This window comes from Fukomys damarensis, unplaced genomic scaffold, assembly GCF_012274545.1.
Source record: "Fukomys damarensis isolate Sample0158 unplaced genomic scaffold, DMR_v1.0_HiC HiC_scaffold_13, whole genome shotgun sequence".
In the NCBI taxonomy this organism is placed as follows: domain Eukaryota; kingdom Metazoa; phylum Chordata; class Mammalia; order Rodentia; family Bathyergidae; genus Fukomys; species Fukomys damarensis.
The window spans coordinates 26,992,308-27,013,286 of NW_022900925.1; the positions used below are offsets into that span (position 1 = coordinate 26,992,308).

Genomic DNA, 20,979 nt, shown 5'->3' on the forward strand with positions numbered 1-20,979 from the left:
GGAGAATGTTTGATTTTTTTTATTTCTATTTTGTCATTTTCCACATGGTCATTTTCCACATTGGTTCTTGGGGGCCAACATTTCTGGGTAGAGACCTCAAATTAAGAGATAAATTACTAGAATAAGAAATATACAAAGGATAGATCTGGTTATTTCTAGACATTTAACCAGGGTGGCTTTGAAAATAGAGAGAGTAAAGAGAATTCATCAAAGCACTGAAACGTAGTTGTTTTTCAAGCTGTTGACTTTTTATGATCCTGGAAAACAGGACACAGGTGAACCATTTCAGGCCACTCAAGGAGCCAAGGACAGTTTGGAAAGGAAGAACCAAGATAGTAGGTGAGTCAACATTCTATTGTTACTTGTACTACTATGTCTTTAGACTCTCCTGTGGCCCTGCAGCTACTAAAGGAACATCTTGTCTAGTGACAAAGGGACTGGGAGCAGTGAAAAGGAGCAACACAGAAGCAGATCTTGTCAGGTTGTCTGCCAAGTGAATGGAAAGAGCGGTGTAATGGAAACCTGTAGGAGAGATCACAGGCAATGTGGCTGGCAGCTTAACCAAACAGAAATTATTCTTTGTCCAAAGAAAAATATCTTGCCTTTCCAAAACTTCCATAAAAAGAAATGTCAGGAGGCCAGGTGTGGTGGCGCACACCTGTAATCCCAGCACTCGGGAGGCTGAGGCAGGAGGATTGCTGTGAGTTCGAGACCAGCCTGGGCTACATAGTGAGTTCCAGGTCAGTCTCAACTACACCATAGTGAGACCCTGTTTCAAAAAAACAAAACAAAACAAAACAAAAAAGAAATGTCAGGTACTCTACAAGCCAAACTTACTGAAAAACATGGGTTTAATGTGTTCCTGCCAGCTTGAACCTCCAGTGGTACATGCATGACTGTCCCATTTGGGTGGCAGGGACAGTCATGCATATTCAGCCCTGTTGTGAGTATGTTTAAGTATCACTGGCTCCAGAGAAGTGGAATGATACTGTTCTCCTGGAGTGTGTGATTTCCAGCCTGTTGAATGAAATAAATTGACTTAGCAGAAATTCTCTGGGAAGAGAGCATTTATGTGTGTTGGGCTTTGAATTATTTATGTAAAATTTATTTTATGTATGGGCAATTATTAAAGAAACAATAAGTGTGTTTAACATTTTTTCTTTTATTTTGGTACTTGAAATCAAACTCAGGGCCTCATGCTTGCCAAACAGGTGCAGTACCACTGAGCTACATTCCCGGCTAATTTTTAATTTTTAAAAGTTGACATAACTATGTTTTTAATCGTCCATGAGGTGATGTTTTGAAGTACATATGCATTGTGGAGTGGTTAGATCTATGTAATTGCTTGTTGCTTACACAGTTAGCATGTTATGCGAGAACACACACACCCATTCTCCACTTTCAAAACTGTGATGTATTGTCATCTGCAGTAGCCACTGTGGTGTACGATACAGGCAATCACCATTCCACTGATTCTATGAGATTAACATCCTTTGATTTCACATATGAGTGAGATCATGCATATTTGTCTTTGTGTGTCTGGCTTATGTTGATATGTCCCCCAGACTCCCATATTGTCACAAATAGCAGGATTTCATTCTTTCTGTAACTGAATACTGTTTTATATTGTGTGGGGAGTACATATATGTGTATACATGGACATATATCACATTTTTTTATTCATCTCTTGGTGAACACCTAAGTTGATTCATTGTCTTGACTCCTATGAAAAGTGCTGCAATAAACATGAGATTGTGGATATCTCTTGAAGATACTAATATCAGTTCCTTTGGATATATACCCATTAGATTAGTAAGACTGTTGGATCATAAGGGTAGTTGTATTTTTAGTGTTCTTATTTTAGAGGGCTTTGTTATGTTGAACAGGCTAGTCTTGATCTTCTTGCCTCAAGTGATCCCCCTGCCTCAGCCTTCTTAGTAACTGAGACTGTAGGTGTTCACCGCTATGCCCAGCTTATTTTTAATTTCTGTACCCTTTCCCCAGTTATTCTCTTATATTCCCACCAAATATAATGATTCTCCTTTTTTCACATCCTTTCAGACATTTGGTATATTAAAAATACATTTCAAACTAGACTACTATATCACCTTTTTATTTTTCGGTGCACAAATAACAACACAAATCCTTAGCTTTGAAGTCAGTTCTGGGAGGGAAAAAAAACTCGCCCACACCCCATTGGTGTTGGAGACTAATGATAAGAGTTTAATGTTCTTTTATGTTGGTAAATATGTACATAAGGGAGTATTAAGGAAAATGCTTGGCCATTTCAGTCCAGTGTATTCTACCCTGACAGAGGGATTTATGAAGAAACACCTGTGTGGCATCAGAAGGTTTGGCAACTCATTCCATTGACAGAAGCAGATGCATTGACATTAGTGCTGTTAGGTGACAAAGAAACAAATGTGCTTGTGGCCACGCATGCTCAGCTTCTCCTTCTTCCCTTAAAAGAATAAAAACAGGCCAAATAAAAGTTTAATGTTTAAAAAAAGTTTAATGTTTTGCTATTTATGTATACTTTTATATGCTTTTTAAAAATTAAATTACAAGTCTGGGAATGTAGCTCAGCGGTGCAGTGCCAGCCTGGCAAGCACAAGGTACTGAGTTTGATTCCTGGTTACCCCCATTACAATTACTATACGTATGGGCAGTTTTACCTCATGGTTTTCCATTTTACATTAGGATATAAGCATTAGCCCATATTAGTTTTTAAAACCCTATAAATTTATTTTGATGGGCCTTATATATATATACACACACACACACACACACACATTATTATTATTTTGAAGTTGTTGGATTTCCCCCATTGTTGAATTTTAGTTTGTTTTATTCTTTTTATTTATTTTTTTGGTATGCGGGATTGAACTCAGGCCCTTGGGCTTGCAAGGCAGGCGTCAGAACCACTCAGCCAAATCTCTGGCCCCCATTTCATTCTTTATTCAGTGACTTGTAAAGAAAGTTTTCCTAAATGAGCCGGGTGTGGTGGCACATGCTTGTAATCCCAGTACTCAGGAAGCTGAGGCAGGAGGATCGCTGTGAATTCGAGACCAGCCTGGGCTACATAGTGAGTTTCAGGTCAGTCTCAACTACATAGTGAGACCCTGTCTCAAAAAGTCCAAAAAACAAAAAAAGAAAGAGAGAGAGAGAGAGAGAGAGAGAGAAAGAGAGAGAGAAAGAAAGAAAGAAAGAAAAGTTTCTGAAGAGTTCTTTAAAGATCTTGATCAAACTGACCTCTCTACTGTCTGTCCTAGCTATGGGGCAGTGATACATTTGAGACAACGGGGAAGTCATATCCGTTCCATGGAGCATCCAGTTCTAAGATTAATTGTTATATAAGTATATATAAGTCATGGGGTATTTAGAAGGAAAAAAAATACCCTTATTTTGCAGTTAAAGAAACTCAGTGAAGAGAGCTTGACATTTGCCAAAGTCAGACAGCTAGCCCAGAAAGTAAGGGTCCAGAACTCAGTAAGAGTAAACTAAGGTCTCAGAATGTTCTTCACACTCCTGGTGCCTTATGACCACTTTTATAAATGTTAGTTACTGTGCTATCACTGATACTCAGGTGGGCCTGTTACCAGTGAAGTCTGATGAAAGGGAAGGAACAGAACTTTCTCCTAAACCATTACCTTGAGGACTTGTGGGAGAGGTGGGCACTATAGCAGCCCAAGGAACCAGAATTCTGTTTGGTGAAACTGCATTTAAATTGAGGGTTTCTTCTACTTCCAAAAATTTCTCAAGAAAATGTTTAGAATCATAAAATTGAATTTAGAAACTGAAAAAATTCTAAAGAGAACGTCTAGCCCAGCCTTTTCATTTCTCAGGCAGGGAAGGTCTAGGGAGTCCAGTACCCAAGACAAAGTCATGGAGCTAAGGAGTGACCTCTTCCCTAGGTCAAGCCATGCACAGGGACCTTCTGGGTCATCTTGCCCTTACCAGGGCTCCACCAGGTAAGGAGCCTTGCAGTCTGGCGCTCTCTTCTGGCAGACAGGAGTCAGTGCAGCTGTGGTAATGGCTCAGGGAATCTGGGATGGTTCTGGGTGAGCTAAGGGCTTTGAGTTTTATTAGGAACTTGAACAAACATGTATTTGTGTCCACCCACTCCCATCATCCCCACCCAAAAAACCTCATGAAATTTAGGATCAATGTGGAATCTATGTCTTCTGTAATCTCTAATGTGAAGTCAGAAAGCAAAGATGACGGAAAGATACGCTTAAAATGGAAAAGTGAGTATGATGTCATGGGTTTTGTTAGATAAAGTGTAATTTAAACTGTCCCCTCCTCTTTCCTCTTCCTCCCTCCCCCATATCTGTCTGTCTCCCTCTCCGTTCCCCCTCCTTTGCTGGGGCTCAAACCCAGGGCCTCATGCAATGTAGGCTCCTCCACTGAGCTATATCTCCAGTCTCTGATTAACACCTCTAGGTACACAGCCTAGATTTCACTTTGAAAACAATAACAATGTCTTCTCACAGTTTTCTTCTAAGAGATCATTCCATGTTTAAAATAAATCTGTTTGTTTCTTTGTTTGTATGTTTAGACAGGGTCTCATTGTGAAGTTTAGGTTGGCCTCAAACTCACTAAGTCATCTAGGCAGGCTTCCAACTTTCAGTGATCCTCCTGCCTCAATCTCCAGAGTGCTGAGATTACAAATATGTACTACCACGCTCAGTTAAGATAATTTCATTTGAAAAATAAGACCCTTCTGACATGTGAAAGGGAAATGCTTTTCTCATTTTCAGAAAATATTCTTATTTCAGGAAATATTTCTATTAGATATGTGTATTTCATATGATAAATATAATTTTTAAAAATACACAGTCTGGCACAGTGGTAGTATATTCTGGTGTCTTAGCTATTGGAAGAGCACTTGAGCTGAGGAGTTTGAAACCAGTCTGAGTAACACAGGGAGACCCTGTCTTAAAAAAGAGAAAGTTTTTAAAATATAAAATGTAGGCATTAAATGTATCTACTATATTAAAGTGGAGAGCATGTAGTGTCACTATCATATTGACTGTGAACGTTATTTTGTATTATATCTTTAAGCTTAAAAGGATACAATGCCTGGTTGTTTTGTTTTGCTTTGCTTTTTGAGATAGGGTCTCACTATATGGTTCAGGTTGACCTTGAACTCATGGCAATCCTTCTGCCTCAGCCTCCCAAGTGCTGGGATCACAGGCATGCATCACCACACCCAGATTGTTTTGTCTTTGGAAAGCATCACACTACATAGTTTAAACTGACCTTAAACTCATTCTGTACCCCAGTCTGTAGCCCAGTCTGGTCTTGAATTTGTGGTGATCCTCCTGCCTCTGCCTCCTGAGTGCTAGGATTACAGGCATGCACCACCAGGCCCAGCTGCAATGTCTGTTTTTTAGTACTAGTGACCTTAGCAGAAGAGTGGAACATTCGAAATGAAGTCAGGCATATATATACATACCACCAGAATATGAGCTCAGGGGTCTAGAAAGACTAGGCAAACTCAAATCAAACCCATTGCATTAATTACTATTTGTGGGAATTTCAGATGTCCTTTTTTTAGTTGTTAAATCATCAAGAACATCCATCTGCAAGCTTTCTGCTATCTTCAAGTGGAATGCAGCAGCAAGGGCTATTTGCGGGTAACTAACTGAAATGCCTTTCCTGTCCTGTCATCGGCTTTCCCCTCCCCGCCACATCAAGCTAAGCATAGCACGCTAAGGAAGATGCAATTGTGCAAAGGCAACTATTGCAACGTAGGCTAGAGTAGGATCACAATCTCTAGGATGGAAGCTTTTGTTTCCAGTCTCACAATGACCCTTTCAGAGCTGTTTCCTCTTTTTTTGGTACCGGGGATTGAACTCAGGACCTTGTGCTTATAAGGCAGGCAAAGCACCACTGAGCTAAATCCCTGACCCCATGGCTGTTTCCTCTCGTGTGCAGCGGAGGTGAAAGAAACGGCTGAGAAGGCAGCTAGTGGGGAGCTCCCAGTCCTTCCTTGGCATCCTCAGAGCAGTTCGATTTTGAAGAGTGAGGTTGCACATGGGTCCAGTCCCTTATTGCAGCCCCCTACTAGGGGCCCTGAAAACATGGACTGGCAGCGAGGAGTGCAGTTTCGCAGGGAGAAGGAAGAGCCAGGAGGAAATGATGTCAAATTGAGGAAAGTGGACAACTGTGACCATGACAGTGAGAAATGTGGCAGACAGCCTGGGCCGCAGAACTTCACCAGTAAGTTCAGTTGGGGAAATTGGGTTGGAGCTATAACAAATTGTCAGCTCTCAAAACTGTTCACCTCTGGCATATTTCCTTTGCTTGATCCTCTCTCCTTTCCTACATTTCTGGGAACTTGAATGCCAAAGGAAAGTAGCATATCTCTTTCACTCTACTGCGCTTCCTTCATGTATAGAATTCAGAGATTCATGAGTTTTTCTATAACTGAAACAAGATCCTTTCATCCAAAATAAGATAAAGTTCATGCCTTGACCATGGTTCTGGGTCTAACCTGGCAAGAAATCAAACCTTCCTTACCTAAGGGTGGAGGTGAGCCACCAGTCCCTCCTGCTTGTTTTTTGCATTATATTCTAGGCTAGAAATAAATCTGCTGGGTCTATGCCAGAGGAACCCAGAGATAGATGACATTTACAATTGAAGACTATCTACCCAATAATTTGCTCATGATCAGGATAATGGGGTATTACTAAGTCAATAAGAAGGACATCTACAGTTATCATTCATTTTAAGCAGAAATCTGTTGGCATGGGTTTTTCGGGTTTTTGTTTTTTTTTGGGTTTTTTTTTTTTGTATTTAGAATTTGTTCCTCGTTGCTGGGCATGGTGGCACATGCCTGTAATTCCAGCACTCAGGAGGCTGAGGCAGGAGGATCGCTGTGAGTTTGAGACCAGCCTGGGCTACATAGTGTGTTCCAGGTCAGTCTCAACTACGTAGTGAGACCCTGCCTCAAAAAATCAAAAAAAAAAATTTGTTCCTCATCAAGCATCACTCTTTTCTTTTTTTAAAGCATCACTCGAGTGGGTGGACAACAGGGTGGATGATCAAGGGCTGCGTTTTTGGTCCAGGCTAAACTAACAATCTGTACTCTCTGAACTAAACCTGATATAAAAGATATGGCCGCTCTTGGCAGAAGGCATATGCATCTCTCTTTTCACAGTGCCTTTTGTCCTTTTCATGCTGTCCCACTATTACTGAATGACTGTGACCCTGATTGTATTATAATCACTAGGTATCAGGCATCTTTCGCCTAGGAAAAATGAGCAGCCAGAGCCTAGTGAAGCCTTTCAAGCAAGTTCTGACATGTCTGAGACCACTGAGAAATCTTACAATGTAAGTAATATGGCTTGGAGAGCCAAGTTGAGCCCAGATTTCTAATAAACTAGAACCAAGTTATAATATATTATAATAGCAATGTAGTATCTATAGTATTGTAATGTACTAACTATATGGGGTCATGTCATCTATAGGATAGAGACAGCAATTTGAATGATACACTATAAAGGCACAATAGTGATAAAGTCTTGAACATAGCACAGTGTTGTAATCTTACAAACTATTCATAAGGACGTTGTATCCCTTCTGTCATATAAGAGCAAGAAGGACATGCTACATTGATCACACTAACTGGGCTGGAGAGGTAGGTCTAGTCAGGGAAGTGGAGAAGGTGTGAGGGCAGCCAGGCTCATCTGCTAAATTTGGATGTGCTATCAGGTTACCTGAAGATGGGAGGAAAGAATCACTTGTCTAACCATGTCACAAGCAGTATCTCAATGTAAGAAAATAAGCAAAAAAGAAGGGGTATAGTGGAAAAGCTCTGTTACTTTTTTATATTTTTATTTTATTTATTTTTGTTTTGTTTTGTTTTTGAGACAGGGTCTTGCTATGTAGTTCAGGCTGGGCTTGAACTCACTATGTAGCCCAGGCTGGCCTTGAACTAGCAGGAATCCTCCCGCCTCAGCCTCCTAAGTGCTGGGATTACAGGTGTGCATCACTACACCTAGCTTTTCATTCTTTTTTTTTTTTTTTTTAAGCAGTGTCAAAGTTGATTTGAAAAAGTAAAGCATGAGGGAGAAACTGGCTCTGCAGAGCAAGCTTGGTCCAAGTAGAAGGTGGAAAAGCAAGATAAAAGAACACCCAGAAAAAGCAGTCAGGCAATCTGGAAGAAAGCCACACTAGCCTGGCTTTCTTTTTTGTTTGTTTGTTTTTTCTGTTTTTTTTTTTTTTTCCTTTGGTTTTTTGAGACAGGGTCTCACTATGTAGTTGAGACTGACTTGGAACTCACTGTGTAGCCCAGGCTGGTCTCAAACTCACAGCGATCCTCCTGCCTCAGCCTCCTGTGTGCCACCATGCCCAGCAGCTTTTCATTCTTGAGGTTGCATTGTTGTTTTAAAAATCCTGCTCCTTGGAGATATGAAGGCAAAATGACTGCCAGCCTGGGCTGCATAGTGAGTTCAAGGCCAGCCTGCATTACAAAGCGAGACCCTGTCTGTCTCTCTCTCTCTCTCTCTCTGTCTCTCTGTCTGTGTCTGTCTCTTTCTCTCTCTCTCTCTCACACACACACACACACACACACACACACACACACACACAATTGCTCCTTTACTTTCCTTTAAACTGTAATACCTCCTCACGTGTAGGCCGATGCCAAAGTGTGGACTGTGGACCATGTCTGTGCCCTTGGATCGGGGATTGCAAATTGGGTCCTCAGCTTGAGGTGTCTGGGGCCTCTCCTGAGAATTTTAGACAGAGAAGTTGTCTCAGCTCCACCTGTTCTGTGAATGAGAGGCTGAGACTCAGGACGCTCATTCCTCCACACTTATGCCAAGCAATTTCACGACAGCCTCTTCACCATGAAGGTGAGCAGAGGCACACACACAGACTGGGAAAGCCAACTCAGTGTTCCACTGACTGCTGGGTGGTCTTCTGTGACCTTGTGATTAACCCTGCATCCAGCTGTAAGGATTGGTTTACAGTGAACAGCAATTTAAATGTGATTTCCTGCATTATTAATAGGATCATGCTACACCATCATCATGTTCGCCAGAATCTTCTGAGGACAGAACAGATGAATTTTTAACTCCAGACTATGAATATTTTTATTCCTCGGCTGCTCAAGAAAACTTACCTCTAGAGGTAAAAATCACATTCAGTGTAAAATACATTTTCAGATTTCTCCATTGCCTTATTTAAATCACTTTTCTTGAGAAAATAGCTTAAACATTGTTATGGCTTATATTTAGATCCCCCCAAGTCTCATGTGGTCATAGGTGGGGCTTTTCAGAGGTGGCTGGATCTAGAGTGTGTGATGCTGGAATCAAGGATGGGTGGTTACTAAATTAGTCCATTGATTGGCTTGGCATAGTTCTGAGTTAAGGATGCCCCACCCTGGGTTTGAGTGCTACCCACCCTAGGGGAAGTTAGCCTGGATGGAATATAAGGGACAGAAAGGTCACTTGTTGATTGTTGCTTGCTAACTGCTACCTGCTGCCTTTTGTCAAGAACTCTTCCTCCGCTGTGATGCCCCTCTGCCATGCCACCGTGCCTTGGAACCAGCTCCCTATGGAGTGAAACCCTACAGACTGTGAACTACAATAAACCTGTCCTCTTTTGAGTGTCAAGTATTTTGTCTCAGCAACAAAAAAAAAAATATGACTTAAGACACATGTGAAAATACCTAATATTTTCATAATGCTTTCATGCATATTTTTTTCAAACTGTTTTTTAAAAATAAGGTTTTTGAGAGTGGGAAGTCATGTAATTTCTTCCAAAGTCATGATTTTTGCACTTGTATAGTACTTTGTACTTTTTTCCGAAACAGTTTTATTCATAGTACCTGATTTATGTATCCTTTCTGTGGAGAAGAAAAGGTTATCATCTCTCTAAAGAAGAACTGGTGACCTCCAGGTATAGGGAATTAAGCCTCATTGTCCAAGCTTTAGTGACGGGAGAGCCAGGATTAGAGGCAAGGATTCAGGAATAAGATGGCACTGTGCAGTACATAAAGTTTTCCTCTGAGCATGCCAGCTGTGCAAGGACATGCGTTAGAGTACTTTCATTTGTAAAATGAAATTCATTGGATTATCTTAACTTATATAATTTCACCTCCACCTCTCCCCTCAGTGCCACATTTTTGGAATCCTTTATCAATAAGAAAAGTGGACTGAGGGGAAAGGCAGAAAAGTACATTCCAATCATGCCATTTAACAAGAATCCCAGATGTATCAAAAATATAATTTCTACTTGTCTTTGCAAGCAAGTTCTTACTATGTAGTTTAGACTGGCCTTAAACTCACTCTGTAGCCCAGGCTGGCCTCAAACTCATGGCAGTCCTCCTGCCTCAGTTTCCCAAGGGCTGGAATTACAATATGTTCCACCCAACTAGCAGTTGCCACTATTAATAATCCTGAGTTTTAATAGTGTTCTGCTGTGGACAGACTGGGACATTAAGAAATCTTTCATAAAAAGATTATATATTTGTACATTTATATATGTGTACATTTATAATCTGTGACATGGAGAAAATTACATAAATCTTAAATATATAGCTCATGAAGTTTGACAAACTGAACCACTTATATGACCAGTACCCAGGTCAAGAAACCCAGCATCACTCATCTCCCAAAAAACATTGTTGGTTGGACATGAAAATGCTGACATTCAGTCTAGTGGACTACTTGGTTCTCCTTACTGCCTCCTTCCAACACGGAGCTTAGGGGTCTGTTTGTTTTTCCCATCTGTCAGAATGAGCAGGATAAGTGTTGCCATGTCCTGGGATGTATGGATATAATCACTTCTGGAGCAAGAAGGGTACCTACTAGCATTTAAGAGCTGCTAAAGTGAACACAACCCTGAAGCAGACACCACCCCCATCAAATGACCACACCCAGCAGGAAGGGCAGAGCCAGACTTAGTGTTCTCACAGCCAAAAGTGGATATGGAAACAAAACAGTTTCCTACTGTGACTCAGTGTTTCTACCTATATCTGGTGGATTCCAGTGCCACAGGCAGAGGACAATGTTTGGTCTTGTTTCTGTTTTTCTTTCTTTTTTGTTTTGTTTTTGTTTCTGTTTCTTTTTTCTCCTATCTTTTTAACCTTTTTTTTTCTTTTTTCTTTTTCTAGATACTCTGTATATACATTCTTTTATTATTAATGCATACTAATTGTACTTATTTCTGTAATGGAGTTCAGTGTGATATTTCCATACGCTTATATAGCATTCACTGATCAAAGCTAGCTTCTCTCTTTTTGCCCCTCTTCCCTTTCCTTACACACACTCCCCAGTCTCTAGTAATCACCATTCTACTTACTTTCTAATCAGTTTCTTTTTTCATCAGCTCATCTGGAGTACATGATGTTCACATTCATCTTAGGTAGTAGGTACTTAACATTTTTATTCTTTTTATTCACTTTCTCTTCCCCACCCACCTCTCTCTGTGTCTGAGATCTCCATTCTCCATTTTCATTATCATTATTATTAATTTTTTAGTTCATGTTTGTGACAAAGATTACATTATTGTAGGTAATTGGTACATATACATGATCTATCTTAAATGTTTTTAGATCCCCTTCCCCTCCCGCCCTCTGACTCACCTTTAGAGGAGATTTCAGAAGTATGAAAAGTAAGCTGAGATAGATGATATGAAAATTTTAATGAAAAGCATAGCTAGAAGACTTAATGACAATGTCAGAAATAGAAGACAAGGTTGATGTTGTAGATCATAAACTCAGTGACACCTTACAAATGACCAAAACACCATAAAGTTGGATCCAGTAACCACTAGATGACTCAAATCAACCTCAGAATTAGAGAAATAAAGGAAAAATCACAAAGTAACTGAAAAAATTTTAAAATTTGATTCAATTAAATCATAGAACATTTTCCAAACCTAAGAAAGGATTCAGTATAGAAGTACAAGAGGCTTATAAAACACCAAATAGCCATGACCAGAAAAGAACCTCCCCATGACACATGATATTAAAATTCCAGAACTTCAACACAAAGAAAGAATACCAATATCAAAAGCAAACCCATTATAATACCTGCAGATTTTTCAGCACAAACCTTGAAAGGCTAGGAGAGCCTGGAGTAAAGGATTGTTTTGGTTTCTTGAGACATGTCTCACTATATAGTTGAGGCTGGCCTTGAACTCACTGTGTAACCCAGGTTGGCCTCGAACTTGCAGCAGTCCTGCCTCAGCAATCCTCTTGCCTCAGCCTCTTGAGTGCTGGGGTTACAAGTGTGCACCACCATGCCCAGCAACAAAGATTTTTAACCCCTGAAAGAAAACAGTTGTAGACCCAGACTTTTATATCCTGGTAAATTAGCCTTCAAAATTGATAGAAAAGAAAAAGGTTTCTGTGACAAAGAAATCCTGAAGAACTACATGACCACTAACTAAATAAACATTGCAAAAAATACTTAAGGAAATTCTAGACAGAGACTGGGAGGCCTCCAGCACCAAAGAGCCCAAAAGAAAGTATACATCTAACTGCAGGAGTTAAGGACCAAGTTATGGTCCTGCCTGTGATTAGGTTGCTAATTGAATTGGTTGTTAAATGAGGAATTATATATAGTATGTACATTGCAATACTCAAATGGTCAAAGAAAACTCCAACTTGATGACTTTGCTTTTATTTGCAAAGCTCTCACATGCAGTAATATATAACATAAAACTATAGTACTCTGTAAATAAGACGTACTATACAAAAAAAAGAGATTGAGTCTATAAAAACAAGATGTATTGAATTGCACAAAAAAGATGGGTCATATGTCTGAGCAGTAGGTCATATGTCAGAAGAGTTGTTCAACAGGTCATTAAACAAATATTTATAAAGGAATCAGCGCTGGAAAAATAACTCAATGACAGAAGTAAATAAACACCTTATAGTATAAACTGTTAATGTCAATGGTCTCAGATCCCTAACCAAAGACAGACTGGCAGATGGATCAAAAAACAACACAATCATATACTGCCTACAGGAGACACACTTCATCCAAAAGGAAAGACACAGACTAAAACTGAAAGCATGAAAATAAATGATACTGCATTCAACAGGAACTCCAAAATAAGCAGAAGTAGCTATCTTATTTTCAGACACAGCAGACTTCAGGCCAAAACTAATCAGAAGAGGCAAAAGATGGCCACTACATTCAGATGAAAGAAGCAATTCAACAGAAAAAAATTACTATTGTAAATATCTATGCATTTAATTTAATACACCCAATTTCATAAAATAAAAACCATTAGACTTAAAGGGACATATAGACTCCAATACAGTTATAATGGGGCACTTAGTTATCTACTCTAACAATTGGGTCAGTCAGGCAAACAATCAGCAAAGATCATCAGCATTAAACCATACTATTGAACAAATGGACTTAACAAATATGTACAGAATATTTCATCCAACAACAAAACGCACATTTCTCAACAGCCCACAGAACTCTTTACAAAAGAGACTATCTTAGGCATAAAGTATGCATAAATAAATACAATAGTATTGAAACAATACCCTACATACTATCAGACTGTAGCAGAAGGAAACTGGACGTTAACAGCAAAAGAAACTTGAAATAATCAGATCACAGTGGAATGAAGCTAGAAAGTAACAGCAAAAGAAGCCACAGAAAATATAGAAACACAAAGAGAATAAATAGTACATTATTAAATAATCAGAGGATCACAGAAGAAATCGGAAGAGTCAAATAATGGAAGCACAGCATACTAAAGCAGTTCTATGGGACACAAAGCAGCTCTAAGAGGGAGAGTTATAAAGAGAATTAGAGTGATCTGAAATAACCTAATGATGCATCTCAAGATCCTACAAAGACAAGAGCAAGTTTGAAACTAATAGAACGAGAGATATTACTAAGATTAGAGCAGAAATTAATGAAATTGAGACTGAAAACCAGTACAAAGGATCACTGAATTCAAGAGTTTTTTCATCAAAAGGATGGGAAGGGAATCTGAAGACCGGCAAGACAGGAGAGAGAGAGTGGGGGAATAGGTTAGTAAAAAGGGTTAAGATCAATATGTATATGTACTAGTTCCCCTATAATTAATGAATTCCTCCATGATGAATGTATTTATTATGTATCAGAAAAATACACTAATAAAAAATTAAGAGGAAAAAAACCATTGCCTTTCCACAAAAAGAACTATTGTTCTGATCCCTCACTTCATAGAGTAGTTTCTCACAGGCCATTTTTCATCCTTCTTTGGCTCTTATCAAGTTCCCAAGAACCAAAACAGTGTTGGAAAATTCAGACAAGGGGAATGGTGATATAAAGAGAAAATTTTTTTTAAAATTCCTCTTCACAGAGTGAGGGATTGTTTGTTGAGGGGAACTGACAGCATAAGTCAATATTTAATGGCTGTGAAACAAGTTTCCTCTGTAACTATGGGAGATAAAGAGGCCTCATGAAGATTTTCCAAAGTTTAGGAACATAAGGAGGGCGGGGGGAGTAAGTCAGTGGTAAAGCCCTTCCCTAGCATGTGCAAGGCCCTGGTTTTATCCCCAACATAAGAAAGAAAAGTTTAAGGGCCAGGGATTTAGCTCAGTGGTTCGGTGGCCTGCCTTGCAAGTGCAGGGAACTGAGTTCAATCCCTGGTACAAAAAAAAAAAAAAATTTCCCTCAAATTTTTTATGTCTTCTATCCTTGAACGTCCTTTCTCTGCCCCCATCTTTTCATTCTTTTACAGACCTCAAGTCCCATAGAAGAGAACTTTGAAGGAATACAAGGTACATTTGCCCAACCTCAAGGCTATGGTAAGCTCTAGGGAAGATTCCTTTGAGAATCTCTTGGCTTCACTTTCTGTTGGATCACAGATAAATTTGGGGCTGGAAGGGTCCTTGGATATCACCTTCTCAGCCTTTCCATTACTGGTGAGAAAGCTGATCTCCCCTCATTAGAATGAAGCCCTGGCTTCTCACCAGCTTCACAATATTGACACGTTCTGTTATGTCTACTCCCACATATTTTATCTAGTCTCACTAGATTTTAGCCTCCTTAGTGACACACCGCAATGGACAGTTGTCTTTACTGAGCAATTTACCTAAGGAATTTGCTAAAGCCACAGAGCTAGTTATTAAACAGCAAAACCGAAGGGGCCGGGGATTTAGCTCAGTGGTTCTGCCTCCTGTGTTGCAAGCACAAGGACCTAAGTTCTATCCCTGGTACAAAAAAAAAAAAGATAAACAACAAAACCCAGAACTTGGTTTCTATGTCTTTCTCCTCTCGGAAGCCAGAGTTTCATTGTCATTTTCTTTTCCTTGCTTAGCGTCTTTTTCATCATAGAGTTAACAGGCAATCGTGCAGATTTGGCTTAGCACTGTCACCCTTCCCCCCTGCTACCGCCCTTTGGAGGCCTTCGGTGCCATGTAACTTTAGCAGGAGCTTTCCATATGTGACAAGTTAACCCTAGATTGGGGGTGTGGCACAAGACAGTATACAAGTAAAGTGTTGGTTTTACAGACATTAATGATTGTTTGCTTTTGTTCTTTTCATGTATAGAACCATGCTTTTATTAAATCATAGTTATTTACCTACGAGGCTATGTAGATGTTCTTGGTCATATCTCAACCCTCTGAACTCAGATGCATGGGTTTCTTAACTTACTCCTTTGCTTCCAGTGCACACCCCAGCTTCCAACTCTAACATGATTCAGTCCCCTGCCGGAGTTAGGACCGTTTTAAGAATCTTCAGGCTTTGAGATGAGCAGTTACACTCTCAGGCTATGTACTAAAAGTCACCAGGGTCTTGGAGCACCCACCCTTTCTGGCAGAGGCTCTACTCACGGTCACTCTCTGTGGGCTTGGGTGAACATGGCCGCTTTACTTGGGTGTGGAGGAGGTTGACTGGGATGGAGGAGTGGTAATGTAGATAGGTCAGACACCCAGGGCCAGTCCCACACAAACGTGAAGTAGGCGGAAGCCTTGCATTTCTACTTTGTGACCCCCTCTCCCGGGCTCTGGTCTATATTCTCTTCCACGCCCAGAGCTGTAACAGAAACAGTACGATGCATGCTGGGTTCCCAGCCCTGTTGTTCCACTAACTCTTTCTGCACAGTTGGGCGATTGCAGTCACTTCATCCCAGGGCCCACTCTCCCTCATGTGAAGCACTGGAGGGTCTGAGTCCACACTCTCTTAAGTACCCTCTGGCTCTAGAGTGTGCTCATTAGGAATTAGTTTATGCTTTCTAGGTGTTTGTCATCTTAAGAGACCATCACAGTAAGAGAAGCCTCAGTGTCTCACTACTGGTGGGGTTTCTGCGTTTGTTGGAATCACTAAGGTGATTCTGTGACCACCTCAGGAGGTGGGGAGGAGTGGGGGAGTCGTGATCTTAGGAATCGGGGTAGAGTGCTCCAGCTGTCCCCATGTCTGTGAACTCACCGATGATGGGAGAGCAAATGGTTACTGGCTAGCTATCTGAAGATCCTCTTAGCGACAATCAGGGAGCGATAACCTGAGATGCTTGATGCCAAGGAGAACTGAGGACAGCTGATCATCTTCTCGGTGCTCAAGACCCTGCTCCCTACCTCCTCTCTTTAGGTGATGTTTGATGGCCAAGAGCACAGTTAGCGCTTTGGGAATTCACATCTAACGGTCTTTCCTGTTTGGAATCTTTAGTGAATGAATGCACTTGATTTTAACGCCCTCTGGTGTCTGTTGGCAGAAATTGGGTCAGTTTGCCTTCTTGAAAAGACAAAGCAACATTTGTTTCCAGGATTAACTGTGTGATTATAGCTGAAAGGCTAGTGAATGACTTTATTGTGTCTGAGAGTCAGAATATAGTTCTGTTCTCTGACCAAGGCAAATAAACTTTCTGGGCAAAAACCTCCTCCAGAGCATTCAGTCCAAATCCAATTAAAGAAGCACTTTTTAATCCAGATTATTTCTCATTCTAGAATAGTCCAAGGGAAATTCTAGGGCAGTGATCGAGAATCTTTTAGAGCTTTTTTTTTTCTTTTCTTTTCTTTTGTGTGTGTGTGAGTGTGTGGTACCAGGGATCGAACTTTGGATCTTGCACTTATGAGGCATGCAGCAGAACCACTAAGCCAAATCCCTGGACCCTTTTTAGAACTTTCAATGATAAAAGCAGCCCACTGCTATACACATGCCATAGACTTGCCACTGCTCTTCTAGGGGATGGAAATATAATCTGTGTAAGGAAAAATTTAGTAAAACACCTTTATTTCAGGGGAGGAAAAGTTCCAAATGAAAAAAATTCTTGAAAAGAACACTGAGATTTTCACCAGATTCCAATCTATGCAAAGGTATGGGCCTTTATAATCTTATTCGTAGTTTTATACTCAAAAGCAATGTTAGCCGGGCGTGGTGGTGCACACCTGCAATCTCAGCACTCGGGAGGATGAGGCAGGAGGGTGGTTGTGAGTTTGAGACCAGCCTGGGCTACATAGTGAGTTCTAGTTCAGTCTCAACTACATAATTACACCCTGTCTCAAAAAACCAAATAAATAAATAAATAAATAAATAATATTAAGTGGGAGCCACTGTCTTTTAAAAAGTTAACTTTGGGAAGCCTAACTTCTTCGGTACCAGGGATCAAACTCAGGACCTTGCACTTGCAAGGCAGGTACTGCATCACTGAGCTAAATCGCTGGCCCAGGAAATCTCTGTTATGACTTGTTTGGCAGAATTTGAAGGAAAATGAAAAGGAGTCTATATTGAGAAACTCACTGTGACATTCTATCCATGTGATCTTGGTCACAGGTCTTTGTCTCTCTATTCTATTTCCTCCTCTGTAAAATAAGAATAGAACCCTCACTGATAAATTTTACAAAGGAATTAAAAGTAATAATGTAATTTCTGGGCATTATTTCAGAGAACGAAAGACTTAAATTCAAACAAAACCACATACCTGAATATTTATCACAAATTGATTTGTAATAGCCCCAAACTAAAAAGTGCCTTCACCATGTTAATGATTAAATAGAATGGGGTACATCTGTATCACAGAACACCACTCATGAACAAAAAGGAAAGAACTATTGATACTTACAGCAATCTGGATAAATCTCCAGAGAATTATGTTTAGTGGAGAAGGCAATCCCCAGAATGTATTTACTGTATGATTCCACTTATATAACATTCTTGAAAATGATAAAATTATAGAAATAAAGAACAGATAACTGTGGCTAGGTGTAAATAATCAATATAGGGAATTTTAAGCTAAAGGAAATGTTCTGAATCTTGTCTCTTATCATTGTCAATATCCTCGTGGTGATATTTAGGTTTGGAAGATGTTACTATGGGGAGAAACTGGGCAAGTTGTATTTTTTTTCAACTACATTGGAATCCACAGTTATCTCAGAAGTTTAGGATGGGGGATTTAGCTCAGTGGTTCCACTGCCTGCCTTGCAAACACAAGGGCCCGAGTTCAATCCCCAGTACCCCCCAAAATTTTTTAATTAAAAATAATTGATGTAAAATATCTTGTACAGTAACATTCAATTGCTTTTTCCTTTCTGGGCCTTAGTTTCCTTAAGTGTAATAATTATAGCTGGTACTCTTCAGTATCTACCATGTCAGGCACTTTATATATTCTTTACTCCATGTAACAACTCTCTGAGATATGTACAGTTATCACCATTTTGCCAGTTAAAACAGTAAAATTCAGAGAGTGTAAATTTTTTTGAGGCAGATCTCCCTTTGTAGTTCAGGCTGGCCCTGAACTATGTACCCCAGGCAGGCCTAAAACTTGAGATGATTCTCCTGCCTGAGCTTTTCAAGTGCTGGGATTACAGGCATGCACTACCATACCTGGGTCAAAAACCTCAATTTTATTTATTTATTTTTATTATTACCTTTTTTTTGTTTTGTTTTTTTTTTGTACCAGGGATTGAATCCATGACCTTGTATTTGCCAGACAGGCACAGTATCACTGAGGTAAATCCTTGGCCCTAAAACCTCACATTTTAATGGTTTAAAACAATAAAATTTTGCCTTTCTCCCTCTCCTTCTTTCTTTCTCTTTTTCTAAGCACTAGGAATTGACCCCACATTCCTAGTCCTTCTTCCTATTTTTATTTTTAATTAATTAATTTTTTTTTTTGGCACTGGGAATCGAACTTGGGTCCCTGCGATTGCAAAGCAGGCACCAGAACCACTGAACTAAATCCCTGGCCCACTATTTTTATTTTTAGACAGTCTTGCTAAATCACTGAATTGTCCAGACTGAGACTGAACTTTCCATCCTCCCACTTCAGCTACCCAGTTTCCTGGGATTGCAGGCATGTTCAACTACACCTGGCTAAATGTTTACTTCTTGATTACTATCCCTGCCTGATTTGGCTATGGATGTTCTGTACTATATTCTGTCACAGATACAGGTTGAGGGAGGATCCATCTTTGGGCTTCCTTGATTGCTGGGTACAAAACAAATGCAGCCTGTTGGCTTGTACACTGGCTTTTAAAGTTTCTAGGCAGCATCACTTTCATTGATTAAAAAAGGCCTTGTGGGGCTGGGGATTTAGTTCAGTGGTTCTGCCGCCTGCTTTGCAAGTGCAGGGACCCGAGTTCGATTCCCAGTACCCCCCCAAAAAAAAGGCGTTGTGACAATTGATGTAAATAGCAGAAACAAAATGGAAGTATTCTATAAGCTTTTTTAATTTTTTGGTACTGGGGATCGAACTCAGGACCTTGCACTTGCAAGGCAGGCAGCAGCTGCACTGAGCTAAATCCCTGGCCCTATTATATAAGCTTTTAAGGAGAAACAAATATTTTGATGAAAAGGATAAAGTCATGAGTTAACCACAAATCTATATTCACTCTTTATTACTGGTTTCATAGGATTGTTATAGGGATTAAAAATATGAAAATGGGGCTGGGGATTTAGCTCAGTGGTGCTGCCACCTGTAAAAAAAAAAAAAAAAAAAAAAAAGAAAGAAAGAAAGAAAATATGGGCTGGACATTTAGCTCAGTGGCACCATGCCTGCCTCTCAAGCACAAGGTCATGGGTTCAATCCCTGATACCAAAAAAAACAAAAAGTGAAAATATATGGACACTTTTAGCATGAAATCTGGCTTATTTAGTATCTGTGACTATTGAAATTGAGTTTTGAATATTATTGATAGTAGAAATAGGTCAAATTTTGTCTTCAGTATTCTTTTCTGGTCATTTTCTGGTACAAGCGTCTCTTGGTCGTCTCTGGGACTCTGTACCAAGAAGCCGTCTCACGACTGCTAAAGCCACAAGGCTGTGCACCTCACTTCAGCATCGACCTCCAGTGAGGTTCCTGTGCCCCACTGGTTCTCTTAGGAACTTGCTCACTGTCGGAGTCATTGGCAGATTTTAGGGCTGGGCTGACCCTTAGAGTGTGTTTCTTCAGTCTGCAGAGAGGAGCTGAGGCCCAGACATGGCAGAAAACTAGTGGCTAACTAGCAGCAGAGCCAGAACCAGAACCCACAGTTTCCATTTCTGAGCTTAGTGTCCTTCCCATTGCTTCTCATACTGGCCTGATGAGCTGGTTCCCTGTATCAGCTTACTACACTGTGCTGACAAGTTGTTTTTCTTACTTTCTCACAGTACTGAATGTGAACAAGAAGAGACATTAAAGGAGCCACCAAAGGAACTGAAAGAAAAAGACATGTAAGGGTGACAAAGAGTAGCATAAGAGTGCTTTTATAATGTCTTGATTTTATGGAAATAGTATTTCTTTGTTTTTAAGATTTAGCATTCTTTCCTTTTTTTTTTTTTTTCTGGTACGGAGGATTGAACTCAGGACCTTGCACTTGCCAGGCAGGTGTGGTACCACTGAGCTAACCCCAGACACCCCACCTATTTTAATGTATGGACTTAATGGGAGTGTTTCTTTTTTAACCAAAAAGCTGTTATTAATTTATGATGTTATTTATAAATAATAGCTTCTTATAATTAAGGAAACACAGTGATAATCATTTTCTACATAACTATCTTTTTATCTATGGAAATAGTTTATTTTTAGCTA

At 40.0% G+C, this 20,979-nt stretch overlaps 1 protein-coding gene across 6 annotated transcripts in view; it reads left to right on the plus strand.

Annotated features, from left to right (window-relative positions):
- Nucleotides 1–20,979, plus strand: part of Tex14 (testis expressed 14, intercellular bridge forming factor) — a 60,204-nt gene that overhangs the window by 21,634 nt on the left and 17,591 nt on the right. Inside the window, exons 11-20 of one of the 6 annotated variants that reach the window (XM_033762945.1) lie at nucleotides 269–339; nucleotides 3,846–3,971; nucleotides 4,162–4,247; nucleotides 5,546–5,639; nucleotides 6,074–6,225; nucleotides 7,238–7,338; nucleotides 9,022–9,141; nucleotides 14,713–14,779; nucleotides 17,212–17,287; nucleotides 20,559–20,621. In XM_033762945.1, coding sequence (XP_033618836.1) covers nucleotides 269–339; nucleotides 3,846–3,971; nucleotides 4,162–4,247; nucleotides 5,546–5,639; nucleotides 6,074–6,225; nucleotides 7,238–7,338; nucleotides 9,022–9,141; nucleotides 14,713–14,779; nucleotides 17,212–17,287; nucleotides 20,559–20,621 — 956 coding nt within the window. Of the gene's footprint in view, nucleotides 1–268; nucleotides 340–3,845; nucleotides 3,972–4,161; nucleotides 4,248–5,545; nucleotides 5,640–5,940; nucleotides 6,226–7,237; nucleotides 7,339–9,021; nucleotides 9,142–14,712; nucleotides 14,780–17,211; nucleotides 17,288–20,558; nucleotides 20,622–20,979 lie in introns of all 6 variants that reach the window. The other 5 variants (XM_033762947.1, XM_033762944.1, XM_033762946.1 and 2 more) reach the window with 5 other exon arrangements.